The 24,148-nt window shown below is 27.1% G+C and overlaps 3 protein-coding genes across 7 annotated transcripts; 2 read left to right on the forward strand and 1 right to left on the reverse strand.

Annotated features, from left to right (window-relative positions):
- Positions 1-7,096: 7,096 nt before the first annotated feature.
- Positions 7,097-17,238, forward strand: LOC112600888 (activated Cdc42 kinase-like). Of its 4 annotated transcripts, none has more exons than XM_025348211.1 (21): positions 7,102-7,636; positions 8,041-8,153; positions 8,226-8,363; positions 8,432-8,638; positions 8,705-8,854; positions 8,937-9,085; positions 9,145-9,285; positions 9,370-9,529; positions 9,593-9,709; positions 9,786-9,886; positions 9,961-10,091; positions 10,161-10,303; positions 10,386-10,530; positions 10,590-10,702; positions 10,878-11,084; positions 11,198-11,446; positions 13,620-13,777; positions 14,269-14,321; positions 14,393-14,600; positions 16,554-16,812; positions 16,893-17,238. In XM_025348211.1, exons 2-21 carry the CDS (start codon positions 8,070-8,072, stop codon positions 17,121-17,123), a joined length of 3,144 nt encoding a protein of 1,047 aa, XP_025203996.1. In that variant the 5' UTR covers positions 7,102-7,636; positions 8,041-8,069; the 3' UTR covers positions 17,124-17,238. The 4 variants fall into 4 exon arrangements, with proteins under 4 accessions (XP_025204000.1, XP_025203996.1, XP_025203999.1 ...); XM_025348214.1 differs by having other exon boundaries at positions 10,593-10,702; XM_025348212.1 differs by lacking the exon at positions 7,102-7,636 and adding an exon at positions 7,675-7,736.
- A 426-nt stretch (positions 17,239-17,664) lies between these two features.
- Positions 17,665-20,679, reverse strand: LOC112600970 (protein-S-isoprenylcysteine O-methyltransferase). 2 transcript variants are annotated; one of them, XM_025348340.1, is made up of 6 exons: positions 20,612-20,666; positions 20,205-20,549; positions 20,022-20,113; positions 18,437-18,606; positions 18,001-18,218; positions 17,665-17,932 (listed from the first exon to the last, which is right to left on the reverse strand). In XM_025348340.1, the coding sequence occupies exons 2-6, from the start codon at positions 20,406-20,408 to the stop codon at positions 17,741-17,743; spliced, it is 876 nt and encodes a 291-aa protein (XP_025204125.1). In that variant the 5' UTR covers positions 20,409-20,549; positions 20,612-20,666; the 3' UTR covers positions 17,665-17,740. The 2 variants fall into 2 exon arrangements, with proteins under 2 accessions (XP_025204125.1, XP_025204124.1); XM_025348339.1 differs by having other exon boundaries at positions 20,205-20,679.
- Positions 20,680-20,814: 135 nt separating this feature from the next.
- LOC112600971 (cysteine-rich DPF motif domain-containing protein 1) lies at positions 20,815-22,383 on the forward strand. Its single transcript, XM_025348342.1, has 3 exons — positions 20,815-21,138; positions 21,461-21,609; positions 22,050-22,383. The coding sequence occupies exons 2-3, from the start codon at positions 21,470-21,472 to the stop codon at positions 22,381-22,383; spliced, it is 474 nt and encodes a 157-aa protein (XP_025204127.1). The 5' UTR covers positions 20,815-21,138; positions 21,461-21,469.
- Positions 22,384-24,148: the final 1,765 nt, after the last annotated feature.

Consider the following 24,148-nt stretch of genomic DNA (forward strand, 5'->3'; position numbering starts at 1 on the left):
TCAATTATACATTAATTATTTCGTTCAGAATCTAAATTAGTTGATTTATAAGTTTTTTGGAACATAGAAAAATTATTAGCAATTATTATAGGTGGTGCAGAATATTTACGTATAACCATTATACAACTTAATAACTGACGATATTATTCCATCACATCATACATCAAAGTCTAAACAAAATGTTAATTAATCTTAATTCAAATCATCGCATTATTTTATCAACATAGATATTATAACACCGTATATTATAATGGCTTTACGAAAAGAAATATAAATAGGTGGATCAAAAATCTTATGTATTCTGTCTGAAACGTATGTATTAAAATTTAAAATATTAAATACAAAATTGTTGTATGGTGCATTATGCTCAAATTCCATCGTACGAGTATAATACCATAGGTATTTTTTTTTTTTATAGTGATAGTTCGTGCATTCAAATAGAAATTTATTAAGTAAATTAGTAGTTCAAATCAAACAAAGTTTACAACAATTTATGCGATATTGCAACTATATTTACATATTATATATACACATCATTACGAGAGTACGACACGTATGTTGTAGGTAGGTAGGTGTAGTAGGTGTATGCATAATACTATATTAAAATTGCCTGGAATGACAGATTTGGTCATCGTTGAGTAGGCTGTGGAGAGGGAAATTTCGCATGTAAAACATTTTGTTGCGTCATTTTATTTAGTGTTAGATAGGTAGTGTTGAATTATACTAGCATGCTCTACATGCTAATTATTATACCAGTGCGTAGTGTTTTTTTTTTTTTTTTTTAATTAAAATTTATCAACGAAACTTATAAAACCGACTATACAAGGAAATCTATGTTCTATATACTGACTACACTCATATATTTAACTTAATTTTAAATAGGTAGGTACTAATACTTTTTTTAAACCGTAATAACATTGATCAATAAATTTAATTTTTCACCGTCTGCTTATGCAGAATAAACAGCTTTAGAAATTTGTTTATTTTTAAAATTTTTAGTCGAATTCTGCTAATATATGGTTTATGTTTAAAAAATTGATTAGGTATCCTATACTGAGTATATAATATTGTCTTACTCGACGGATGTCTGTAGTAGTATAATATCTTATGTGTCTATAGGTTTCTTCAACAGAAATATGTTATAGCATCATATACACTGTATAGTAGATAAGTCATAAATTTTAGTCTAGTTGATATGTATATATATATATATTTAAGTAAAGATTGTACAAAATCAGTGGCGTAGCCAGAATTTTTGAATGAAGAGGTTTAAGGTTTATGTATATGGTATATACCAGGGATAAAAAACTCAAGATTGTAACGGACCACAACATAAAAATCAAAAAAAAAAAAGAAAAAATGTCATTCAAACTATGCATTTTAATTGGAATCATTTTGTTTATAATGTAAAAATACTTGAACTTAATAACATTAACTATAGTTTTCTTGTTTTTATCGCTAATTCACTGAATAATTAAAAATATTAAAATAATTAAATAAAAATCACTGGGGTGGGGAATACAACACCCAAAACTCCCCTGGCTATGTCACTGTACACAATAATATTATAATAAGTAGGTATATTTTAATCAAATATAGGTACGCAAAAAAGAAGTTAACTAAGATAAAGTTTATCTGAATTTTTTTTAAAGAATGTGTGACAAATAACATATATTTCAAATATACATGCGATTGTCACAACCACACCTATTTACATAAACAAAAGAAAACATTTTCCATATAAAACCTATAGTCTATATGTTTACTACAAACTACATACAATTTGATATAGGCATTATGTAATCATAATTTATAATTTATCTGATACCATTTAATTGGTAAAGGTAACTATAACAGTAAATACAATAGAGTAATATTACTCTATTCTAAGTACTAACAATAATTACAGTAGATAACTATACATAAATAGATACCTTATTTTTAATATATCGTTGCATTTATACCTAATTTTGTACCTATTTAACACCAATAACATTCAAAAAGTACACCATAGTCTTGATAATTTAACATTCACAGAACCATAGTAAATACTGCTAGATTATCAGAAAAATAGATATTTAAAAAGAATTTGGGTAAAAATTAAAATTAATTTATTTTCGTTGTACTTTTATTGAATTTTGTGAGTAGATAAAATTATTATCAACGATAAGTTAATAATTTTTGTTAAAATTCCAACTATACCCTATATCATCGGAATATTTAATTACATTGAATTATTAAAGCGATAATCTAAAAATGTATATAGTTCTAGCTACATTTGATAAAAATGTACCAGATTACCGATACTTCCGAAATTATCATGGCTATTGTAGTTAAATTTGTTAATTATACGGTTAAAGGTGGTATAAATTAATGAAGAACTATAATAATATATGGTAAATCGTATTCGTGAATTTAGTGGCAAATGGTTTTGAATAGCAACTATTGTGATTTAATCAACACTCAATACTCAAAAATGTTACGAGATCGCTCCATTGCACCAATCCAATGTCACTCACTAAAAGAAAAAACTTCGCTTCTGAAACCTCCTTCTAATCCGACACCTCCTCCTCACTAAATGAACCCTTTTGTAGAGCATTTCTCCGTTGCGCAGTCTAATTAAAATATATGTTTTTATTTAAAATAAAAGTTATCAAGTAAATATTTTTATTATAATACTTGTTTAAAATAATATTATTTACTAATTAATTTTAAATCATTAATTATTATTAATTTATTATTAATACATTTTATTTTACTAATCTAACCATCCTTAACCCTGACACTCAAATTTGGGAGAAAAGTTTAAATGAACAATTGAAATAATTATATGGAAAAAGAAATATATAGTTCAATTTATAAAAGACGCAAGTTTGGAGTGGCAAGTTGTGTTTAGAGAGCCAACAATAGCATAATTAAGTACTTGTGAGTTGTGTCGATTGTGAACAATGATGAACATAAATAGAAAAATACCGAGCACAATGATGGTTTGTTAAAGTAAAAAAAGACAGAGAAATTGAGATCAGATTGCTACGAGGACTTGTACCATGTGTATAATAGAGAAGGGTGGAAGAAATAATTGGTATTGACAGCAAAGAGTCTAAATATGGTCTAATCCGTTAATATATTTTTTAACTTTATTTTAAAATAAACCATCTGTAATATTTAATTTACAATAAGTATGCATGCGGCTATATAATTATATTTATTTTTGACGTGAGACGCGGGAAAAAAAGAAGCTACCCAATGACGACATTTATATAAAGATTTGTTTAATTTTTAGAATTTGATGAATTATGTTATTGATTGCAGCATGTATAACAAAAAAGTTCATCACTTACCTAATGTCGGGTTTTGTCTAAATTCACAATAATCTATCTATATTTTTGCGCAGACGTGGGAATGTTCAATAAGGTTTTGTTTCTCTTCATTAGATAATTCGAATGAATAATGCACATTACTTGTTACTGCTACTAAAATATAATAATAAAATTGAATTTGTTTCTGATAATAGTTATTAGTTTTATATAGGTAGGATAAATATGAGAAAAATCAATACATGACTGATATCAATAAAATTATAACTTTGAGTTTTTAAGGAATACTTCAATAATTATTAAACTCGAATTATTATAAAGTTTAAAATTTAAATAAGAATTTAAAGAGGTGGAAAGTAAGAGATATAAGAACATTTTAAGAATATTTTACTGGAGGAGGGTTAATATTTAAATATTTATATTTATGTATGATGCTTTTAAAAATACATTCTATAATCAATAGAAATATTGGTCAAAAACAACGATAATCAAGGTTACGACGATTTTGTGTTAACAAAATTCGAGTGAACTAATTTTGAGTATTTTTAGATGTATATTGTTTTTTTGTGTATATTTGCTTGATAATTAGTCGAAAAAATGATTTTATTTTTAACTTTGAGGGTGGTTTTGATTAGAAAATTAGATAAAATTTGTACTTTTAAGAGATCAAAATTAAAAATTCTGTAAATACTGTAAAACAGTTAAAATAGATTTATATAATAAATAGATACCTAACAGCTTATAATAAATTAAAAATTTTATTGTGTATAATAAAATTTATCATAAAATAATATACGTAGAAAGAATGAAAAAAAAAGAATAATGTTATTATAATAAAATAATTAACATTGTTAATTATCATTTAAAAAAGTAATTTTGTTCAAATTTGATGTTAAATATCTATAAAAAATAATTATGTATACATATTTTTTAGTTTTTATGGTTTCAGAATAAACTACTTATCATTGTACAGGTATATTGATATAAGAATAACTCATAAGAGATTTTAAATTACATTTTTAAGAATTGTAACCCAGTGAATAATTTTTTATCGAAATTTACAGAAAAAAAACTAAAAAAAAAGAAGTTAGGAGTAGTTTTTACCTTAAAATATTTGGTTTTAAATCTTTATTGTACTTGTCATCCTACTCCTACTAATCCTATTTCGTTTTTTTTATTATTTAATAATTCAAGCAATATTTTATTTTTGAATGTATTATTTTTAATTTCAATATTTTATATATCTTTTACAAATAATATTTAATTTATATAATTTAATAAAATATAATAAGTATTCAATATTATCAAATTAAAGTAATTGAACTATATCATAATTTAAATGACTAAGACATAATTACCAATAAATTTTATCATATAAAAAATAAATGATTTTTATAATTTAATAATTCATTAGAAATAAATATTTAGAAAAAATGGTCTTTAGTTTATTATAATAACCAATTCATCATCAATAGGCAATAGCGTAGTATTCATATCATTTATTTTTTGCTTGAAGAATGTAACTTAATTTGATAATTATTATTACTATTAACATCGATTATAGTTTATAAAATAAATTATATTCTATTATCAATGCTATTAGGTATTTATTTATTTTAAAAAGATAATACACATAGTTCACAGATAAAAAAATGTCATTTATTATGATTTTATAGTATGAGGCTTGTGGTATAAATTTATAATGAATTAATGAATAATAATAATTTAAAATCTCATCAAATACTTATTAGAATACATTTAATAGCGTAAAACACGTATATAGATAATTAATATAATATTATGAATTCTTGAAAATAAATTTCAACGCATTTTAATTGCATAAAGATAATATTAACAGTGATTTTTTTTGTGTACAGACATAATAATGAAAACTATATCAACATGTAGAAAATAATAATAGTACGTATAATATACTAATAAATTAATACATTTATTATGTAAAGAAATAATTAAATTTTTAAATTTTTAATTGTCTGATCATTTTGTTACCGATTATAAAATATAAGTCCATTTTAACTTATATATTTATAGTGCAGATATTTTCTGTAATTTAAGTACATTTTTTAATAACATTTTTAATATCTAATTATAAGCATAATGCGTTTTCATACGGTAAAATTATACATCACATCATATACATTTATGTATAATATGTAATATATGTATGCATTTCAATATATATTAAATTATATTTTATTACATCAAAATTTATAACAATTATAAAATTATTACCAAAGAAATGAGGGATTTTAGGGTTGTGACTTGATACGATCGTTGATCCCTCACTCGATGAAGCACATTTACAGCATACGTAATACAGTTTATTCAATATCATTTAATCATATTGATTAATGATTTTAACGAAATAATAATTTATCATAGTCGAAATCTATGGTTGTGTAATGAAATGTTATAAGTCTGATAGAAACATCACAATTACTTGACAATATCATTAATTGTATTTTATTAAATATATTTTACTTAATACTTATTGTAATAACTAATAATAAAACTTAGTACAATATTACCTATTCAAGTAAAGAAAATATAAATAAAGAAACATTTATTTTTACGCTTCTATAGTAATTTAAATTGCACAAAACCTTGGTATACTTGAGTTATTATTAAGAGACTTTTCTTTACATTATACAAAAATACATTTTGTAATTTTTCTCAACAATTTGGAACCGTTTAACATCTAATTTAAAACTATATTTTAACGGTAAAGGACAATCATCAAACTGGTTATAGTTTTGCAAAGTAATATATTCAATACCCATAGTATGTAGAACTTTTCATCCTTAATTGAAATAACAGCAAACGTTATATTTCTCAGGATCACTCAGCTTTTGTTATCTGATGACTGATTAAATATCAATTGGAGTCACTTCAACGCGTCTCTAATGTTTACTATGCCTGGTAAACACTTATGGATAGGGTTTAAAGTTCAAACTAATTATTATTTGATAATATTATTGCGCATTCTATGATAATATTACTAATATACATAAAGAGGTAACGCAAACGTATGGAATTTAAGAATTTAAGATTATTTTATATACTAATATACTTATGCCAAAATTGTTAACACCGCCCGTAACACATATAATATATATATTAATTTATTTTTCAAATTAACCTCGACATTTATATTCAATTTTGTTGAATTTTCAAAAACGTTTTCTGTGAACTTGTAACTTTTAATGCTTCGTGCAAAATTTCAGAATTTAACCTAGCAAATTAAACTATAAGTTGGTATGTCAGTTTCTTCTTTTATAGATCTCAATTATATATTATAAATAGATTATACATATTTCTCAATTTCTAGGAACTTTTTAGTCGTTATTAACTATTATGCTAAATACTACCGTTCTACGAGTAGGTTTAAGGTTACTTACAGCAAGTTATGTTTCATCTTATATCCACAGTTTAATAGCTAACGAATAATTTCCCAATCACTAAAATGAATGAATCAACAAATAAATTGTCGACATGCTTTGTGAATTAAATTCAAAACTTTGTTAATTTATTTTTTCACCTAGAGACTTACGTTAGAATTGCCTAACTAAAGCCCCTTATATTTTAAGGGACTTGAAATGAACGACGTACGTCTATTTTATTTTATTATATTATCAGCTAATGTCATCAGAATTGAAGCGCAGTTGTGTTGGTATTACTTCTGATAAGTTTTTGTTTTTTTTTCTTACAATTATTATTGTTATTATTATTATTATTATTATTGTAGTAGAAATGATTGTCGAATGCGCCGACTCCGAGCGCCGTGCCTCGATGGTACTAATTCAAGTAGTAAACACAAAACATTGAATCTTACTGCTGACTGCCGATTGCTTTAGTATTTAGAGTCCAGTAGTCTGTAGTCATTAGTGGCTAGTGCAATAGTGTGCACTACTGGTTACTTCAGTCGTAGTCGATAGGAGCGTGTAGTTGTTAGATGTTTTTATAAAATATATACATTAGTTAATTGTGCATTGTTCAATTTGGGTATTTATAATATTTTTTTTTACACAATTTTAAGAGTTTATTAATAAGTTTAAGACTGGAGAAGTCTGCAGCAATCGGAAAATGACTGACTGACGTTAAGTTTTCAATGAAAAATGATTATTCTAGAGACATAATTACCGGATAATTTTTCAATAATATTACGAATATCTCATCGGATCCAGACTCTGCCGTACAATGAATAGATCGTCGTAACACCTACCCTTCCAGCTGATTATCAGTTTATTGACGTCTTCTTTGCACCATATTGTACGATTTCTTCAGAAATTCACATTTGGGTAGGTACTTAGGAGTATAGAAAATTAAATAGAAGGCTTAGCTAAAATATAAGGTGATGCAAATGTAAAAAAAAAGTTGCTTCAAACGTTGGAATTAAAAGTATGTTAAATACCATCATCTATTGAATACTTAATATTGTAGACTATATATGATAGGTATATATTATTTTTTATAATATGTATGTATTACATTTACTAATTTATTAACCCCTTCATTCAGGACCTTAAAAATTTTTAATATTTTCAATTAAAATACCTGCCTTATTTTTGTTACTTGATGCCTCTAGGAAACTATTGATATAAAATAAAAATAGCCATCCATGTTTAATTGCTACAAAAATACTTGTTACTTATGTGTACTTAGTATAATTTTCTAAAATAAGTGTTTAATTAACTTGATTTAGGTGTTTTGGATTCAATAGTGGCAGGTACAATGTCAAAAGTCATTGATCTATATGAGTTCCTGCTGGAAGCAGAACTTCATCAGTACTATTCAGAGATCAAGAACGATTTGAAGGCAAGTTTTGACAAACTACTACTTAATTGTAGTACTAGTTGAACATTTTTATTAATAGTCATTTGTTTTTAGGTAACAAATGTTCCTCAAGTGAAGTTTGTTACCGAGAATGACCTGTATCAGATAGGCATGACAAAGCCAGAGATCAGACGCTTGAAAAAGTATTTCCAAAAGCATTATCCACAAAATTATTTTTCAAAGTTTAAAAAAGTAAACATTTACTATAATTTTGTTTTGTCATTATATTATACATATTAATATGTATATCAAATTTTTAGTTAATTTCTTCAAAAGATAATAAAGAACAGTGGAGTGATAGTTCTGGTTCGCAAGATACACTGAAGCCTATTTATGAAAAACGTGCACCAGCTCGTGTTCCCAACAAACATATTATTCCAGCTGATTCCATAACTATTAACAAGGAGTTAGGTGTAGGTGAATTTGGTGTAGTCCAGCAAGGTGTTTGGACTAATGAAGGAGACAGGGTTAGTTTTAAATAAATGATATTTTTTTTTTTCATAGTTATTCATTATGAACATTTTTTTTATTAGATTCAAGTTGCCATAAAATGTCTGAGCCGAGAACGTATGCAAAATAATCCTGTAGAGTTTTTAAAAGAAGCAGCCATTATGCACAGCATTGATAATGAACATATTGTACGATTGTACGGAGTAGTTTTGGATACTGATGCCTTAATGCTAGTAATGACTGACTTTTGTTTTTATAAACTGTTTAAGAATTAAGTATCTAATTATTATTAAAACTATGTGATTTAATTTTTAGGTAACAGAGTTAGCACCTTTAAGATCTCTTTTGGAATGTTTAAAAGAACCGTCACTCCGTGCAAGTTTTCCAGTAATGTCATTATGTGATTTTGCTGTACAAATATGTAATGGAATGCATTATTTGGAAACCAAAAGATTAATACACAGGTATTTTATTCTAACGTTGGATTTTTCAATCAAATATTATTTTTTTTTTACTTTTTTAGAGATTTAGCTGCTAGAAACATATTAGTGTTTACAAAGAACAAGGTGAAAATATCAGATTTTGGATTATCACGGGCACTTGGTGCTGGTAAAGACTATTATCAAACAAATTTTAATGTGAATTTAAAATTACCAATTGCCTGGTAAAAATATTTTGAATTGTTTATGACCAATGTACAGTATTTGAATTAGTTCTTAAGCACATTTTATGCTTATGTTTGATGTAGGTGTGCACCTGAGTGTATAAGTTATTTACGTTTTACTTCATCTTCTGATGTATGGGCATATGGTGTTACTTTATGGGAAATGTTCAGTTATGGTTTTCAGCCTTGGGCAGCACTCACAGGACAACAGATACTTGAGGCTATTGATGAACCCAATTTTCAGGTAGTTTTAGCTTTAAAAACTTGATATTTTTAATTTGTGATATTATACATTTTTATAATTCAGAGATTAGAGCAGCCTGATTGCTGCCCAAAAGAATATTTCAATGTTATGACCAAATGTTGGCAACATGATACTGCTAAAAGACCTAAATTTTCTGATTTGGTATTAATTTTACTTGATGTAAGTACTATTAGTGGTTGGTGCTAGACGTTATTTTTGATCACCAGTAATATTTATGTAATGTTTATAACATTAGTGTAAACCTGAGCAAGTGCAAACTGTTATTAATTTTGAAGATAAAAAAAGAGATATGCTGCAATACACTATTGGAGAAGTTATAACAGTACTCGATAAATCGTAAATATATTATAAATTTAAATAAATAATCAATAAAAATGATTTATCAATAATATGATTTTTTTATTATGTAGGCCTGGTGTTCCCACCTTATGGAAAGGTGTATTGTGCAATGGAAAAACTGGTTTTTTCAATCCTTCTAATACTGTGGCTTATTTAGGTTCAAATTTACCATCTAACAGAAACTCTGAATTCACTAGAAATGGTAACTAATAAATTATAAGTTTACATAGGTATTTACTATTTATTCATATGCATTTAAATTATATTACAGACTCAAAGTATACATCCCGACGAAGTCGTCTAAGGATCGATATGATATCTTGTCCTCAAGGTGATGTTAAACATATGGGACATGTAGGTCTAGATGGTGCATATTTTGGAGATATTGAATTCATGAGTACAAATGCGCCAAAAGTAATTAATAGTTAATACTATAAAAATAATATTTCTTTTTGTAATTTAAAATTATTCATGTATTATTTCATATCTTATTTAGTATAATCATTTACCACATCAAGTTGTTGCTCCATATAAACCACAAGAAGACTGTGCTAGTGTTAGTGATTCACCAACTTCAATTAAGGCTTGTTCGGATCGTGCTCCTTTACTTTATGGTGATAAACCAGAAAGCAAAAAAAATGGTATTCACTTATGATTGTAGTAATTGCAATATAATAATTATTATTTTTATTATAATTAGTAGTGGACTTAACAACCTGGTTAGATAAAAATAAGTTGTCAAAAATTTTAACTGACCATGAATACCATGAAATTAGTGATGAAGATACTGTTGCTGAAAGTCCTAGGTTTGAAGTAAGTATTTTGAAAAAAATGTTAAGTTTAACTCTATGAATATTATTTATTTTGTTATAAAAGATAAAAGTATGTTATGATGTGTAATATTAACGATTTCAGTTTCCTAAGATTTAAATAATTAATTATTTGTACAAAAAAAGTTCAAATTTTTCATCAGTAGTTATTATTTTAGAAAACTTTTGACTTCGGGCCAAGTCTTGTTGAAGAAATGGAAACTATGTTTAGAACTATAAGTACTAATGGAGTTAGTAACTATGCTGTATCTCCACCAAGGTCTCCACTTGATCCTTTGGATACAAATCACAGAAATGAATTACGAGAAATTGCCGCTACTATTGCTGCTGCTGTAAATTCAAAGTCAAAAAAGAAACAAGCTACGGTAAAATGCAAGATAAAATAATTTAAAGACTAAAATTTTAAGATATATTCACTCTTTACTAAAAGAATAATCAAAGTTTTGTAATATGCTATAATATACAAATATTACTTAAGGTCAAACCAATATCTGCTTCTGACGAAAAGAGTCTTGATTCTGCTATTGCAATGGCTAATGAAATGGCCAGTCGCTCTATGGGATCTGATATAGAACAACCAAATCACCAGATACCTGAATCTCCGTCATCGCCAAATAAACGTAAATTTATGTTCAAATTTCCACCTCCAATTGGATCTCTTACGAAAACTCAAAAACACGAAGCAAAGACGTTCACTGACGAAGCTGCTTCCATTCCGGACATTCAGGTAAGAAATTAATAGGAACTATTTGTATATGTGCTCCTAACTGCGGTTACAATACTAATATATAAATAAAATATATTTCCCCCGTTTTATTCCTTCCGATACGTTTATATTCATCGCTTGTAGTCTTGTAGTAGTTTGCATTCATTTTCGTCATTTATCAGCGCCGAATCTTTATTGGACACCGCACCATTTCGTTTGCCTTTGTGGGATAAGGCGTCCACAGAATTCTATTTTGCGCGGTCTAGAGAGTTATTAACCAAGGCCTCTCCCAGTATAGGTTCACTTGATTACATTTCTTGTAATTCATTGAAGACTATTGAACGATCCAATGTCGATTCTACAGAAACGTTAGTTGGCGAACAGTATTCATGCCCCAGTTCACCTAAACTAAGAAATAAAACAAATAACGCCGAGACGTTTCGAGCAAATACGCTCCCCAATAGCAAAAAATGTGATAAACTGAGACGAAGTTTGTCGGATTCCGAGAGTAGCATATTATATATTTCCAATGATGTCTTAAACAAAGTTCCTGTAAATGTCTGTTTGATCGATGACGAGACTGCTGAACTCTGAGTAGTAGTATTTGTAATTGTTTATAATATTTTGTAGTAAGTTAGTTAATAGTAGATGTTGTATATTAATAGTACCTAATAACAAATAGTAGTATAGTTTCAGTGCAAGTAGTTGATTTTTAGTGATATTATCTTGATATTATTGTTTTACTTCAATAAGTAATAACACTAATAAATTATGATTTTTCTGTTAAAAAAATTTTTCCCTTATTATTTCAATTTATTTTTCTTTAATTAAATACTAGTGTGTATATTATATACACGACATACATCCAATATTTCACAAAAATTAAAATAAAAACAACAAATTTTTACCTTTACTTTTTGTGTTTTTATATTTTTGATAGTTATGTAGTAAACAAAATAATAGGTTTTCATGTGTTTAAAACTGCATTCGCTGTATATAGTTTAATACTAAACCAGCTGTAAATCATAATATTTTGATACATATATCGTTAGACCTGTTAATAATGATCATAGTTATTTCTCTGCTATGTAGCATTTGTTGCTGCGCCTTTTTCTGGAAAATAATTCTGAAATTGTTTAACGAAATATACACACATGGGCTCAAACACACACTTTGTTTGTATAATAATATGATGCTTATAGATACTGACGATATTATACACAGATGGTGCAGTTATAATGTTATGTATTTTACCAGAAATGCTATACCTACTTGTAAAGTGAAATTTAAATGTTTTAGAACAAAATTTCTAGCTTGTTACTTTTATTTAAAAGTCATAGATAATATTGTGTCTTTTATATTATAAATTTTAATCGAAACTAATACATTTTTAGTTTATGATCTAAATTTTTTTTTTACATTAAGAAAGATACAATAAAAATTAAGTAATTGCTTGTAAAACAATTATTAAACATTAAAAATAAAACAACGTGAAAATACAAAACAGATTTGGTGATTTTAATAATTTTCTATTAAAAGTTTGTTTTGGACGTATTAAACTGACATTAACTGTTAACACAATATACTTTAAGGCGTAATTATTACTAATTTGTAGGTGATATAATTTATTTACTGCTCTGATGAAATATCGAATTGAGAAATAATGCATATTAAAATATTTTGTTTAATTTTACTGATGCATGAAAAATAAATGCTCAATTTTATTCATATGCACATGCACGCATGTAAAAAAAAACTAGCACTAAAAGGTTAAAACAAAATATATTCTTTGTAATCGTAACTTTTAAAATTATTAGTAGTACAAATCTCAACCTAATTTATAAAGATAACATGTGATTTGTAATTTTAACAATGTTTATAAATATATAATATTATTTAGTAGCTTTATAAAATGAAACTTTTTATAATTAGAAACTGTAATTTTGCTGTTGGCTTGTTTATCAATAACTATTATTATAGTTATTTATTTAATGCTCAGAATTATTTTATAGTTTTATACACATTAAATATATTTTAGTTAGTAAAATAGTTTTTTTTGTAAATTATATATTTTTTTTAACGCCGTTTTTCAGTTTTTAGTTTTATTTTTTTGTTTTTATTTATTTGTTTATTTTTTTGCTTCCTATTTATCCTTCTATCATCTTCCTGGTTTCCTACACTCATGCTTGCATAGGGATGTTTAACCGAAGAAGCTAAACAAGCATATAATGGTCTTATCGAAAAACCTACTACCGCAATAGACGGTGGCGTTACAAACTCGTTGAAAATACTAAAAAAATCCATAACTCCAGTGGCTAAACCGAAATTCAGGCTAAACAAGAATGACAATGGGTAAATATAATCAATTTTTCATAGTTATATAATAATATTAGCTCCATAAATCTACGTAGAGACATGGAGAATTCGGTCGTTGAACGAGATCAATCTGGCTCCAATTTGTTTTTTTTTTTACAAAATCTTATCTACTATAACTCAAAAAACATTTAAATATATTCGATACAAGTACATGAATGAAGATTTCGAGTGAGGTTAAGGAGGAGAATATTATAAACTATAGTTTTAGATATCTAGAAGTAGGGAAAATAGTTTTTGGGTACGCGTTTTACATATCTGGATAGATTATTTGTGCTTGATTTTATAGGCACTAAATAATTTGGTTCAAGGGAGTTTTTTCTTTATCCCAACGGGTTATAAGAGTTGTCGCTTCTCTACGCCTTGGAAATGTTTATTGCTATTAACTGAAATTGGACTGTTTATGTTTATTATTAATTATTACTATTTATTAGCGGAAATATATTGTAATATATAATTGTATTATACAGAACTTTGCAGTCTGGCAACACCGTACCATCAGAAGATATCGAAAATGATTCAAGTGAGTCTTGATGATATTTTTATATTTCAGATTATTCTTCTACCTCATACGTTATTCATTTTAATTTATAGACTGTAACATCATACCGTTACCACCTAAAGATCCGAGAGCCGTACAGCAAATGACGGCGTTGAAACCAAGACACCAGAGGAAGTATCCATTGGTCATGCCAAACTCCAGCAGTGGTGGTTCGACATGTCTAGGAGCTTGCACGACGATGGTTTCAGATTTGGAAAACAAAAATGATGTTGTAGAAAGAAATCATTTCCAAGATCAGATGTAAGTGTTTACACTTTTATCGAAATTTACTCGTAAACTCGCAATTTATTTTATTATTTATTATTTCGTAATCGTTAAAAAGATTGCAATTAAATTTTTCAAATTTAGTATAGTCTTAAAATTGTTTCTTGTCTTTTAATATTTAGATTATTTTAATCTTATAAAACGTATTTAACTTGCTCATTTTTGTCAAAAGAAAAATAACTCATTTTTGATCGTTCTTGTTTATTTTGCTCATTTTGTGTAACTCATCAAGCTCCTATGTCATTAGGTAGTTTTTTAATGAAGTATGAAGGGAACAAAATTTTGAGTGATAATAATTTGTTTTACATTTGAGTTTAATTTATGTTTATTATTAAAATTTAACGTCGAATGGTTATAAAACTTAAATCTACTATATTTCTTATAACTTTCAAAATTTGTAGGAATACATTTAAATTATAATTGTGGAATACTGCTAAGTTTTTACCTAACCTAATTGGGTTTTCATTTCCATTTAGAACTGATAAAAAGATATTGTTCATACTATTATTCATCAATGTGAATTCGTATGTATATATTTTAAATACTACAAAATTCATCTCTAGAGACCTCGTTCAACTTGCGGCTACACTTAGCAATGTGGTGTAACGTCTTCTAGATTAATAATAGTTTTTAATTTTTTCAGTTTTATTTTAATTGTAATTATTATTTTGTGATAGTTTTTTTTAAATATTTTTTTCATTTTTAGTTAAATGTTTTACAAAGTCTTTATCAAATTTATAAACAACTAGATATTTATCACTCAATAAAATGTATTTTTGCTATATAAACTTAATATAATTTTAGCTAGTTCTTACCCAATAGACTTCTAAGGTTCCTCACCGATTTTTCATCTGTGCATTTAAAAAAAAATTCTATATGATTAAAAATAATAATTCCATTGATAAATATCGAATTATTTTAAGTCTGAACCACCATTTTTCGTAATTAACTTAACGCAATTCATCACTTTTGGTGTGATTTCTATAAACATGAATTGTCAGCATTAAAGATGCGGTGATTTCCGTGTCTATGCAAACGGTTAATTTGTATAAATGTTGTCTACTACCACAAGTTTTAGACCTTGTTCGATTCGCAGCCGGAAGTAAAATCACATTACATGTCGTATATTTGTCTGTTACGTTGTTATTCATTTTTTGTTAATAGGTTTTTAATTTCTGTTTTTGAATTAATAATATTTTCATTAAAAATATATGTAAGTGGATATTGTTATGAAATCTAGATTTATTGTGGTATTTAGTTGATAATTGTCACTTGAAAATTTATTAACAGGTTTGGCGCAAGAAACTTGCTACCTACTAAATATTTAGGTTTATGTCTTATTAGGATTCTAAATTCAATACCAAACCACTGAATTGAACAAGAAAGTTGGAGTTATTTGATTAATATTATTTCCAAAAGTGTTTGAAAACATGAAGATGAAATGGATGAATAATTGGCTATATGCAATAAGATTTAAACAAATAAACTGAGATATTGAATTTAAAGAAGTTTTAGTTGGAGTACTGTTAAATTTATTAAAATGATTAGGTTAGGATAATAGCTAAAATTACTAATGTCACTATCGTCGTCTTCATCTCATTAAATGTGAAATCCAGATTTTAAAAGAACGTAAGCAACATGATGTTTTCTTGTCTTAACTGTTTTAAGATGCGTATGTGTGTATGTGTGTGTGTGTGTGTTGTCTCGATGTCTCGTGTATGTAGGTATTTAATAGTTGTTATGGAAGTATAATTTAGCGATAAGTTAGATCAGGTTAATTGATATCTCAGTACTAAAATCTATAATTAATGAAGTAAGTACCTAGTTTAATGATAGCCACGGAAACCAGACAAGAACGTCTGAGATGAAAATAGTTTGATATAACTGTATTGATTTTCGCGTTTTTTTTTTTTAATTTGTATTTTTTAGTACTCCTGAAGTGAGTTTTGACGAGAGAATCGCCTTAGAATTAGACGCTCTGGACCACTTGGGCGCCGTTGAATCACCGGTCGCCGAACGGCAAATGCACACTTTCCCGGTAATGTATGAACCTGGCTGTGACGATGAGGAGAACTGTGAACAGAAAAAAACGTTTGACAAAGGTGCTGATGTTGAGAGTCGACCGGAACATAGCCGGGGCCTGGACTGCGATGAAGTCAGAATAATGATCAAAGTTCTTGGGACCAAAGTATGTATTAATTTTGTGCTTTAACATAATGAACGATATCATATTGTTGATTTCCGCGATATTTATTTTTCTTATCGCAGGTGTCCGGCGAACAATGTTTGGACAAGTTAAGAGCTACTGGTTGGGATGTACACCACGCGATAAAATTGGCCAAATTGGAAGCAGCTCTGGAGGCCGGGGGCTATGTCAATATCAAGCACAGTGTGTGCTTGAACGCTTTGGAAAATACCAATTGGGATATAGTCAAAGCGGCCAGTGGTATTATCGATAATATGATGGCAACTATAAATAATAGTAGTATCTTAGTGTAAGATCAGCAGTATACAACGTGCCAAACTACTTATCCCAACGCAATATTTAAAATATATTTTGAATAACGTTTTTTATTTTACTTTTTTTTTGTTCCGGGAAATGAATTATTTATTATTTACTAACTAAATGTTTTTATTTAACTTGGGATATAAAAAACTTGCCAAATATGTATATTGTAAGACTTCATTTATTTCCTGACCAATATTTTTAAATCTCTTAATATTTTTTTTTTTTTTTTCATTATTACCTGTATAAGTTCCTGTTTCTACTTGACTCTTATTTTATATGAATGAAAATCAAATTATAAAATAAGATTAAACCTTTATTATTATTATTATCAAAACACATGTTATGAAAAATATATATACATATATAAGTATAAATGCTATTTTTAATCGCTTATTTTATACAAAAGTAATTTTACAATAAACTTTTGTACTACTTTATATTTTTATACTTTAAATATATTATATACATATTTGTATGCACTTGGTTAATTTATTATGCGTGAAAGTGAAACAAAATTGAAACAACTTTACATGGTTGTCTAATATGTTTTTGTGATGTTTATTTTCAATCACTTAATAGGAATTGCATAACAGTTAACATTTGTTTCTTATTCATTGTCACGCATCACTACAAATCCCTTGATGAATGGTAAGCCAATTCCGACTTTTTCTTGATATGAAATGTAGTCTTCTCCAAAGAAATTCAAAAGCGTGATTTCTTCGTAGTAAATTCTATCCTTGAAGAATTTCCAGCTGGCCAAAGCATACGCTACCACGCAAACAGGATTGATCATGACGATCTAAAAAGTATAATAAAACTATTTAGTCTACATGTTTTAACATTGACGATTGTTTTTGTATACATTACCTGTGTGCCAATGGACCAGTAAAACCATCCAACATAACTAGGATGTCTGAACCACGAGTACACACCATGAGTGACCAGTGTATGTGTCTGTGCTTTTTCTTGTTGCACTAAATGCGTGAAGTTATCTCTAGCAGTCCATATGGCACATTTTCTCAACGTTTCACCAAAAGCGCACATAACAAGTCCAAAGTAACTAATTTCATGAATTGTTTTCATATCTAAGAAAATAAAAACATAATATTATTATTTGTTTAGACTTATAGTATCTATATCTAAATTAGCTAAATTTTAGCCTGAATCATAAATTTTTTTTATTTCCAATAATTTTAAAACTATTATTGCTATATGGATAACTAAAAAAAGAAAATCTTCTTACTTTTAAACTTATTAATAACAAAAATTATGAAGACATTCTAATGTCTTAAGGCTTTATTACCACTTAAGAAGTAATGCCACAGTATATATTCCAGCCAACTGGTTGTGGCAGCTATACCATATGCGATACTGTGATTCAACATAAACGATGAAGACGTTAGAGTTTTAGGATTACATACGGCTATGCTGAGGAACTCGGAGTAATGAAATATGGCCATCACACATATGTACCTGTATGTAAAAGAAATTAAACAAATTTGATTAAAAAGAAGCATAAAATATTTTGATTTATTTATTAAATATAAGACAATTAAAAAAAAAATGATAGAACTTAAATTTTAACAAGTTTTTGTAATGATTATATAGATAATGAGAGTTTTTATTATAAAATTGTTGGCTCATAATGATAGTTAAAAATATTTGTATAAATCAAATAATATGGTAGATAAAAACTATACATAGCTTATTATATTTATACCAAACAATTTAGATTTTAATAAAGAAAAATTTGATATATGTTATATAGACTAAACCCTCAAACATAAGACCAATCCAACATCTCAATCCTTATATCTTAGATAAATCATCGGAGTATAACCAACAATGTTCTATACTCTGTTCCAAATAAGATGAATTGCGTTCGCGAAAGGTGGGCATGGCAAACGAGTTGCACACAAAAACATCTGTTAAACAACACGACGCAACGACTGGTTTTGCAATGCGAGCAGTGGCAAACGATCTACTTGGATGCAAACCAAATATAATTCAGTAGTTTGCACATAAGTCATCTTATTTGGAACAGAGTATAACATAACGATCAACCTGCAAATTCCAATAGTTAACAAAGTAGCAATCCATCATTAGAGGAGATTTCATTCCAAAATCTACTCAAACCAAAACCCAATAAATCTATCACATGTCATCAATCACCAATCCTAACAATCCACTGAGAAGACCTAAAAAAATGTCCAAGAATACTCTTATATATGTATATATATAAAAAAATAAAAATAAAAGTACTGTAGCTAAACAATTCTCTCTCTAAGTTATTCAAGTCAACTTCATATTATATTTGTATACTATTTATTTATTATGCCATATTTTTTATAAATTGTAAATTAAGCTTTTTCAATAATAATAAAAAATATATTAATAAGTTACTTTATTTTATTATTAAAGCTAACAACTTAAGATTGATCATACTGAAAGTAAATTTGATAGATTAAACATTTATACAGCAGGTAAAATACATAGGAATAAGGTTTTCTCTTAATTATTTGTTTAATACAAGTTACACAAAATTAACTTCCAAAATGTGTTCTGCATTTTAATAATTATATACACAACTAACATCAAGTTGAATGTCTAATTAATTTTATGATGAGTAAGAAATAACATTTTAAATTAATGTAATCCTTTCTAATGTGTCTCACAGTTCTATTTCATTATTTTATAGTTTTTGTCTCAGTGTTAAATAATAATCAATTATGTCTTGGTAAATTCCTTTACTATTTCAAATGTGTTGTTTGAAATGCATGCAAACATTTTAAAATTGAGTACAATGTATCATTATAAATACAATTGCGTTTGCTGTGAACATAACGGGTTAATGGTAACATTTGAATTTTTTAATTGACATTTATTACCATCCAAAAGGCTTCCATGAAGCTGGTGCTAGGATTGAGATCAACAATCCCGCAGCCATGGCCAAACCCAAGAACAAAGCCTGGGCACATACCTGAAAGATTTGAAGACATGTTAGAATAGGTATATTTTTAATTACATATTGCTGAAAACACAGAAATCTATACAGTGACTGCAACACTCACTTTATAGGTGATACCTCTGTTGATGAGACGTACCAGGACATTAGAAATAGCTGCATACACGATAAATAAATGAAATGGGTTAACAACAGTACGGTCCACATAGGTATCTAGCAAGACGCTATTTTGGAGTAAGAACCACACAAATAAGACTGACAAGCCCAGTAAAAAACCATAAACACTAACGATACCATTTTTCGAAATCATTTTCCAAATTTGTAGTCAAAAGGTGGTGATTGATCTACAGCTTTACGCTTTTCATTTTATCATTTTCGCAAATAGGGTAGTATTCTAGTATAGTTAGTACTCAATACTACTTACTACTCAGTAGTCAGTAGTTGGTGAACTCTGAAAATCATAAAAATTAATTCATATAAAGCAATCGCGTATCCGAGTTTCTGGAATCTTACCGGCGTACGGTATTAATTAATTAATATTTAAGTATTTAAGTATTTTGTATTTATAACTACTTATTATTACATTATGGTTTACGATTATTGATAAGATTATAGACCTTATCTATTCTGTGATTAAAGCATTGGAATTTGATATTGAAATTTATAATAATAACAATAGGTATTATGACCACGGACTAAGATAGTCCGTGATTATGACTATTATGATAGTATGATAATATTCAATGGTCGAAACTCTAAACGACTATATAAACGCATTAACGCAGTTTTTAAGTATAATCTAGGAACAGAATACAGATTGTAATTTGCACTTCTATTTTCTGCATAAACAGCAGTAGAGCTGATTTAAAATTCTGTCGTCATTAACTCTAAAGACTCAATGTTTTTATAATATATTCTATATTTTTATGACAATGTTACATTAACCACAGAAAATAGAAATACAGATTACTGAATACCAGTGCTATGGAAATTCTTGTTGAATCACTATTCAGTACTCACTAGGCACAAAACAATACTTTGTAAGTTTATATATCTACGCTTTGTTATCACAATTTTTTCTTTACCCGTGATTCATGAACTGTAGTTCCAATTTTTAATCGTGTTAAGGATTGATTAATGTTGCTATAAAGTCTTTTATAATAGTAGTGTTTGAATTATACATTCTGTGCATATATAGATTATAATTCTGCAATTGTCAAGTTTTCTGTTATTAACAACTCTAGCATACCTAACATTTTTCTTTGTAAATATAAGTAATTACATTTTTAAAGAAAAATCCTGTGTTTTTTAATATAAATTACTGTTGTTGATATAGAATAAGATAATTAATTATGTTTATAGAAATTCAAAATGTCTGTTAAACAAGAGCATCCTTTAAATGTAAGTCTAGAAACAAAACTAAACATTAAAAGAAGTAAAAGTGATGAAGATTCTGATGAAACTGAAACTCCAGATAATAAAGCTGAAGAAACAAAAATAGTTAATACTGAGTAGGTATAAAGATTATCTATTAAAAAATACTATTTACTGCTTAATTGATTTTTAAATGTTAATACATTGAATCAATTTGTGTAACGTATACAATATTTTATTGTCAAGTTTATTATTTATCATTTAATTATAAATAGTAATAGATTACTATAGTTAAAATATGAAAATATGTAGAAAGAAAGTAGTAAAAATTTGTAGCACTACTAACATATTTCTATATTATTAATTTATAATTTGAATACTTTAACTTTTAGTATAAATTATTAGTGATCCAGTGAGACAATAATTTTTCTTTTTTATTTAATGTTTAATATTGTCATCAGTTAACATTTTTGTAAATATATATAAATCATATTTTTTACTACAACTTTACAAAAATATTTTTACTTTGAATTTTTTCATAAACTAAATGTATTATACATTTATTTTTTAATTTTAGAACAGAAGCAGTGGTTGAAGAGAGGCCAATTTTTATTTGCAAAAACTGTAATCTGACAGAACGATATGATTGTTTCAATGACCATGTATCATTTAATCGTAACGTGGGAACAAAAGTGGATTATTATTTAGCAAGAGATCCATTTTCTCCACGCAGTAAAAGGCAATTCTTAATCTTAGGATCGGTATGTTCTATGTGTGACAAAGATGTTTGTATAAAACCTGAATGCAGTATATTTTATTCAAAGTTTTTCTGCTCTACTTGTGCAAGAAAATATATTTCAAATTTTCCTACATGTGTTCAAAAAAAAATCAAAGCAGCAAAAATAATTTAGAAAATTAAATATAATACATATAATTTTGATATTTTTAAAAATGGTTTATATTTTCTATTGTATTTTATGATTATAAAATTAAGCATTATGATATGTATCAACTCTATTTAAACTGGAATCTTTCATATTACATTATTGTGAATAATTCTTATTTTTTTAATTGAAACAATATAGGTAGTTATACCTAAAAGGATCTCATAAATTTATTAAAATATTTTAATATTTATTTATTTTTGTAATTGATATTTTTTAGTAAATATTAGTAAGAGGAAATTTGAAAATATTAGTTTGCAGTTCTGCTAATTAACACCTATAGCAAAATTGTAAAATATATATAATATCTATTCAGAAATATGTAGTTTATATTGTTGTTATATTATTAAATTTTAATATTATTTTATGTTTTATGTAGGTTACCTTTTTACCTAACCACAAGTCTTTTTTGTATAAATAAATAAAGACGATTAATACTATGTTATGTAATTACATACATTATGTTTTATGCCTCATGTCTTAGTATAATGGTTAATCGCATTGCTTGAATTTAAAAATGGATAGATAGTCGGTATCTCTATGTTTTAAAAAAATAAAATGTATTCTATCTTTTCTAATCATATCATAAGTATTATCATAATGATAGATATGTTGCTTGGTGATTAATTTGTGTCATTGAAATGCAAGTGTCTAATCGCCAAATCACAACTGTAATCATTAGCCTAAAAATTGGATTAACTGTTAATTAGGCATTCTATATGTCCCGTATTTTGGATAGTCTGTCTCGTATGTACCTTATTTTAAAAATTAAATTTTTTTACATCATTCAGGTTTTTACCTAAACCATTTTATTTAAATTAAATGATAATTAATAAATATTATTTGATTATGATTGGGTTTAACTTTGTTTTATGATATATTTAGTAACTGTGAGGAAAATTAAATGTTACATCAAGGCCAAAATATTTAATTTTAGCTACCAAATGTTTACAAAAAATTTGTATGACAAACATCGCATATTTAATTTTGTGATATTTTAATTGCTAACATAAGTCTCCTCACCCCTTCCCAAAATTAACACCAATATAAATTACAGGTATATGTATAATTTAAAATGTCCCATATTTAAAAAATAAATAAATCTGGAATCCCTACTGTTAATAAATATTCAGAGGCAAGTTAAAAACCATTAGGGTACCTAGGTCCTAGGTTAACACTTGATATCTATGATGGTTAAGGTACGGGAAAAACGGACAGCCTTGTACCCAAAAAGCCTATACAAAACGCCGTACTTGAATGCCTACTTATTTTTATGAGCATAGGTGTAAGCTAATTTCACGTTGTTCAGTCTGGTTCTAGTAAGTACTAGCTACTTAAATACCACGGTAAAATCGTAATAGTATTTTAATTTCAAATTAAATCGGTAGTCCCACAGGTACGACAATGAGTAATGACTCCGACACTGGAACGTCTCTTGGCACCTGCACTAGCCACGATAGTTGCGGCACTGTTATGATCACTGGTCAGTCATCAATACTATTCAATATTATGATACAATCTGATATTTTGAATTCTAAACTCATCTAGCGTCGTCGATTAACAAAATCTAACGGCTAATGTATATTTTTTCTATGCATCTATGCAAACGATCCGCTGGAAAATAGGAACGGTCAATGTGGCCGCTTAGACGACGCGAAAAATATCACCGTTATCTTATTTTGTTACCGCCGCCGCCGTAATGCATATGGCTGTCGGCTTTCGTGATAACGTA

The sequence above is a fragment of the Melanaphis sacchari genome, unplaced genomic scaffold, assembly GCF_002803265.2.
Source record: "Melanaphis sacchari strain LSU unplaced genomic scaffold, SCAv2.0 Contig73_pilon_pilon, whole genome shotgun sequence".
Taxonomy (NCBI): Eukaryota; Metazoa; Arthropoda; class Insecta; order Hemiptera; family Aphididae; genus Melanaphis; species Melanaphis sacchari.

What these genes read in the sequence shown, in the direction of transcription:
- LOC112600888 (XM_025348211.1), top strand. Translation starts at nt 8,070, where the DNA reads ATGTCAAAAGTCATTGATCTATATGAGTTCCTGCTGGAAGCAGAACTT. An exon ending in ACCAAAAGATTAATACACAG is followed by an intron (nt 9,086 to 9,144) that starts GTATTTTATTCT and finishes TTACTTTTTTAG; the next exon opens with AGATTTAGCTGCTAGAAACA. An exon ending in TTGATGAACCCAATTTTCAG is followed by an intron (nt 9,530 to 9,592) that starts GTAGTTTTAGCT and finishes TTTATAATTCAG; the next exon opens with AGATTAGAGCAGCCTGATTG.
- LOC112600970 (XM_025348339.1), bottom strand. Translation starts at nt 20,408, where the DNA reads ATGATTTCGAAAAATGGTATCGTTAGTGTTTATGGTTTTTTACTGGGC. An exon ending in ACAGAGGTATCACCTATAAA is followed by an intron (nt 20,114 to 20,204) that starts GTGAGTGTTGCA and finishes CAAATCTTTCAG; the next exon opens with GTATGTGCCCAGGCTTTGTT. An exon ending in ACTGGTCCATTGGCACACAG is followed by an intron (nt 17,933 to 18,000) that starts GTAATGTATACA and finishes TATACTTTTTAG; the next exon opens with ATCGTCATGATCAATCCTGT.
- LOC112600971 (XM_025348342.1), top strand. Translation starts at nt 21,470, where the DNA reads ATGTCTGTTAAACAAGAGCATCCTTTAAATGTAAGTCTAGAAACAAAA. An exon ending in ACAAAAATAGTTAATACTGA is followed by an intron (nt 21,610 to 22,049) that starts GTAGGTATAAAG and finishes TTTTAATTTTAG; the next exon opens with AACAGAAGCAGTGGTTGAAG.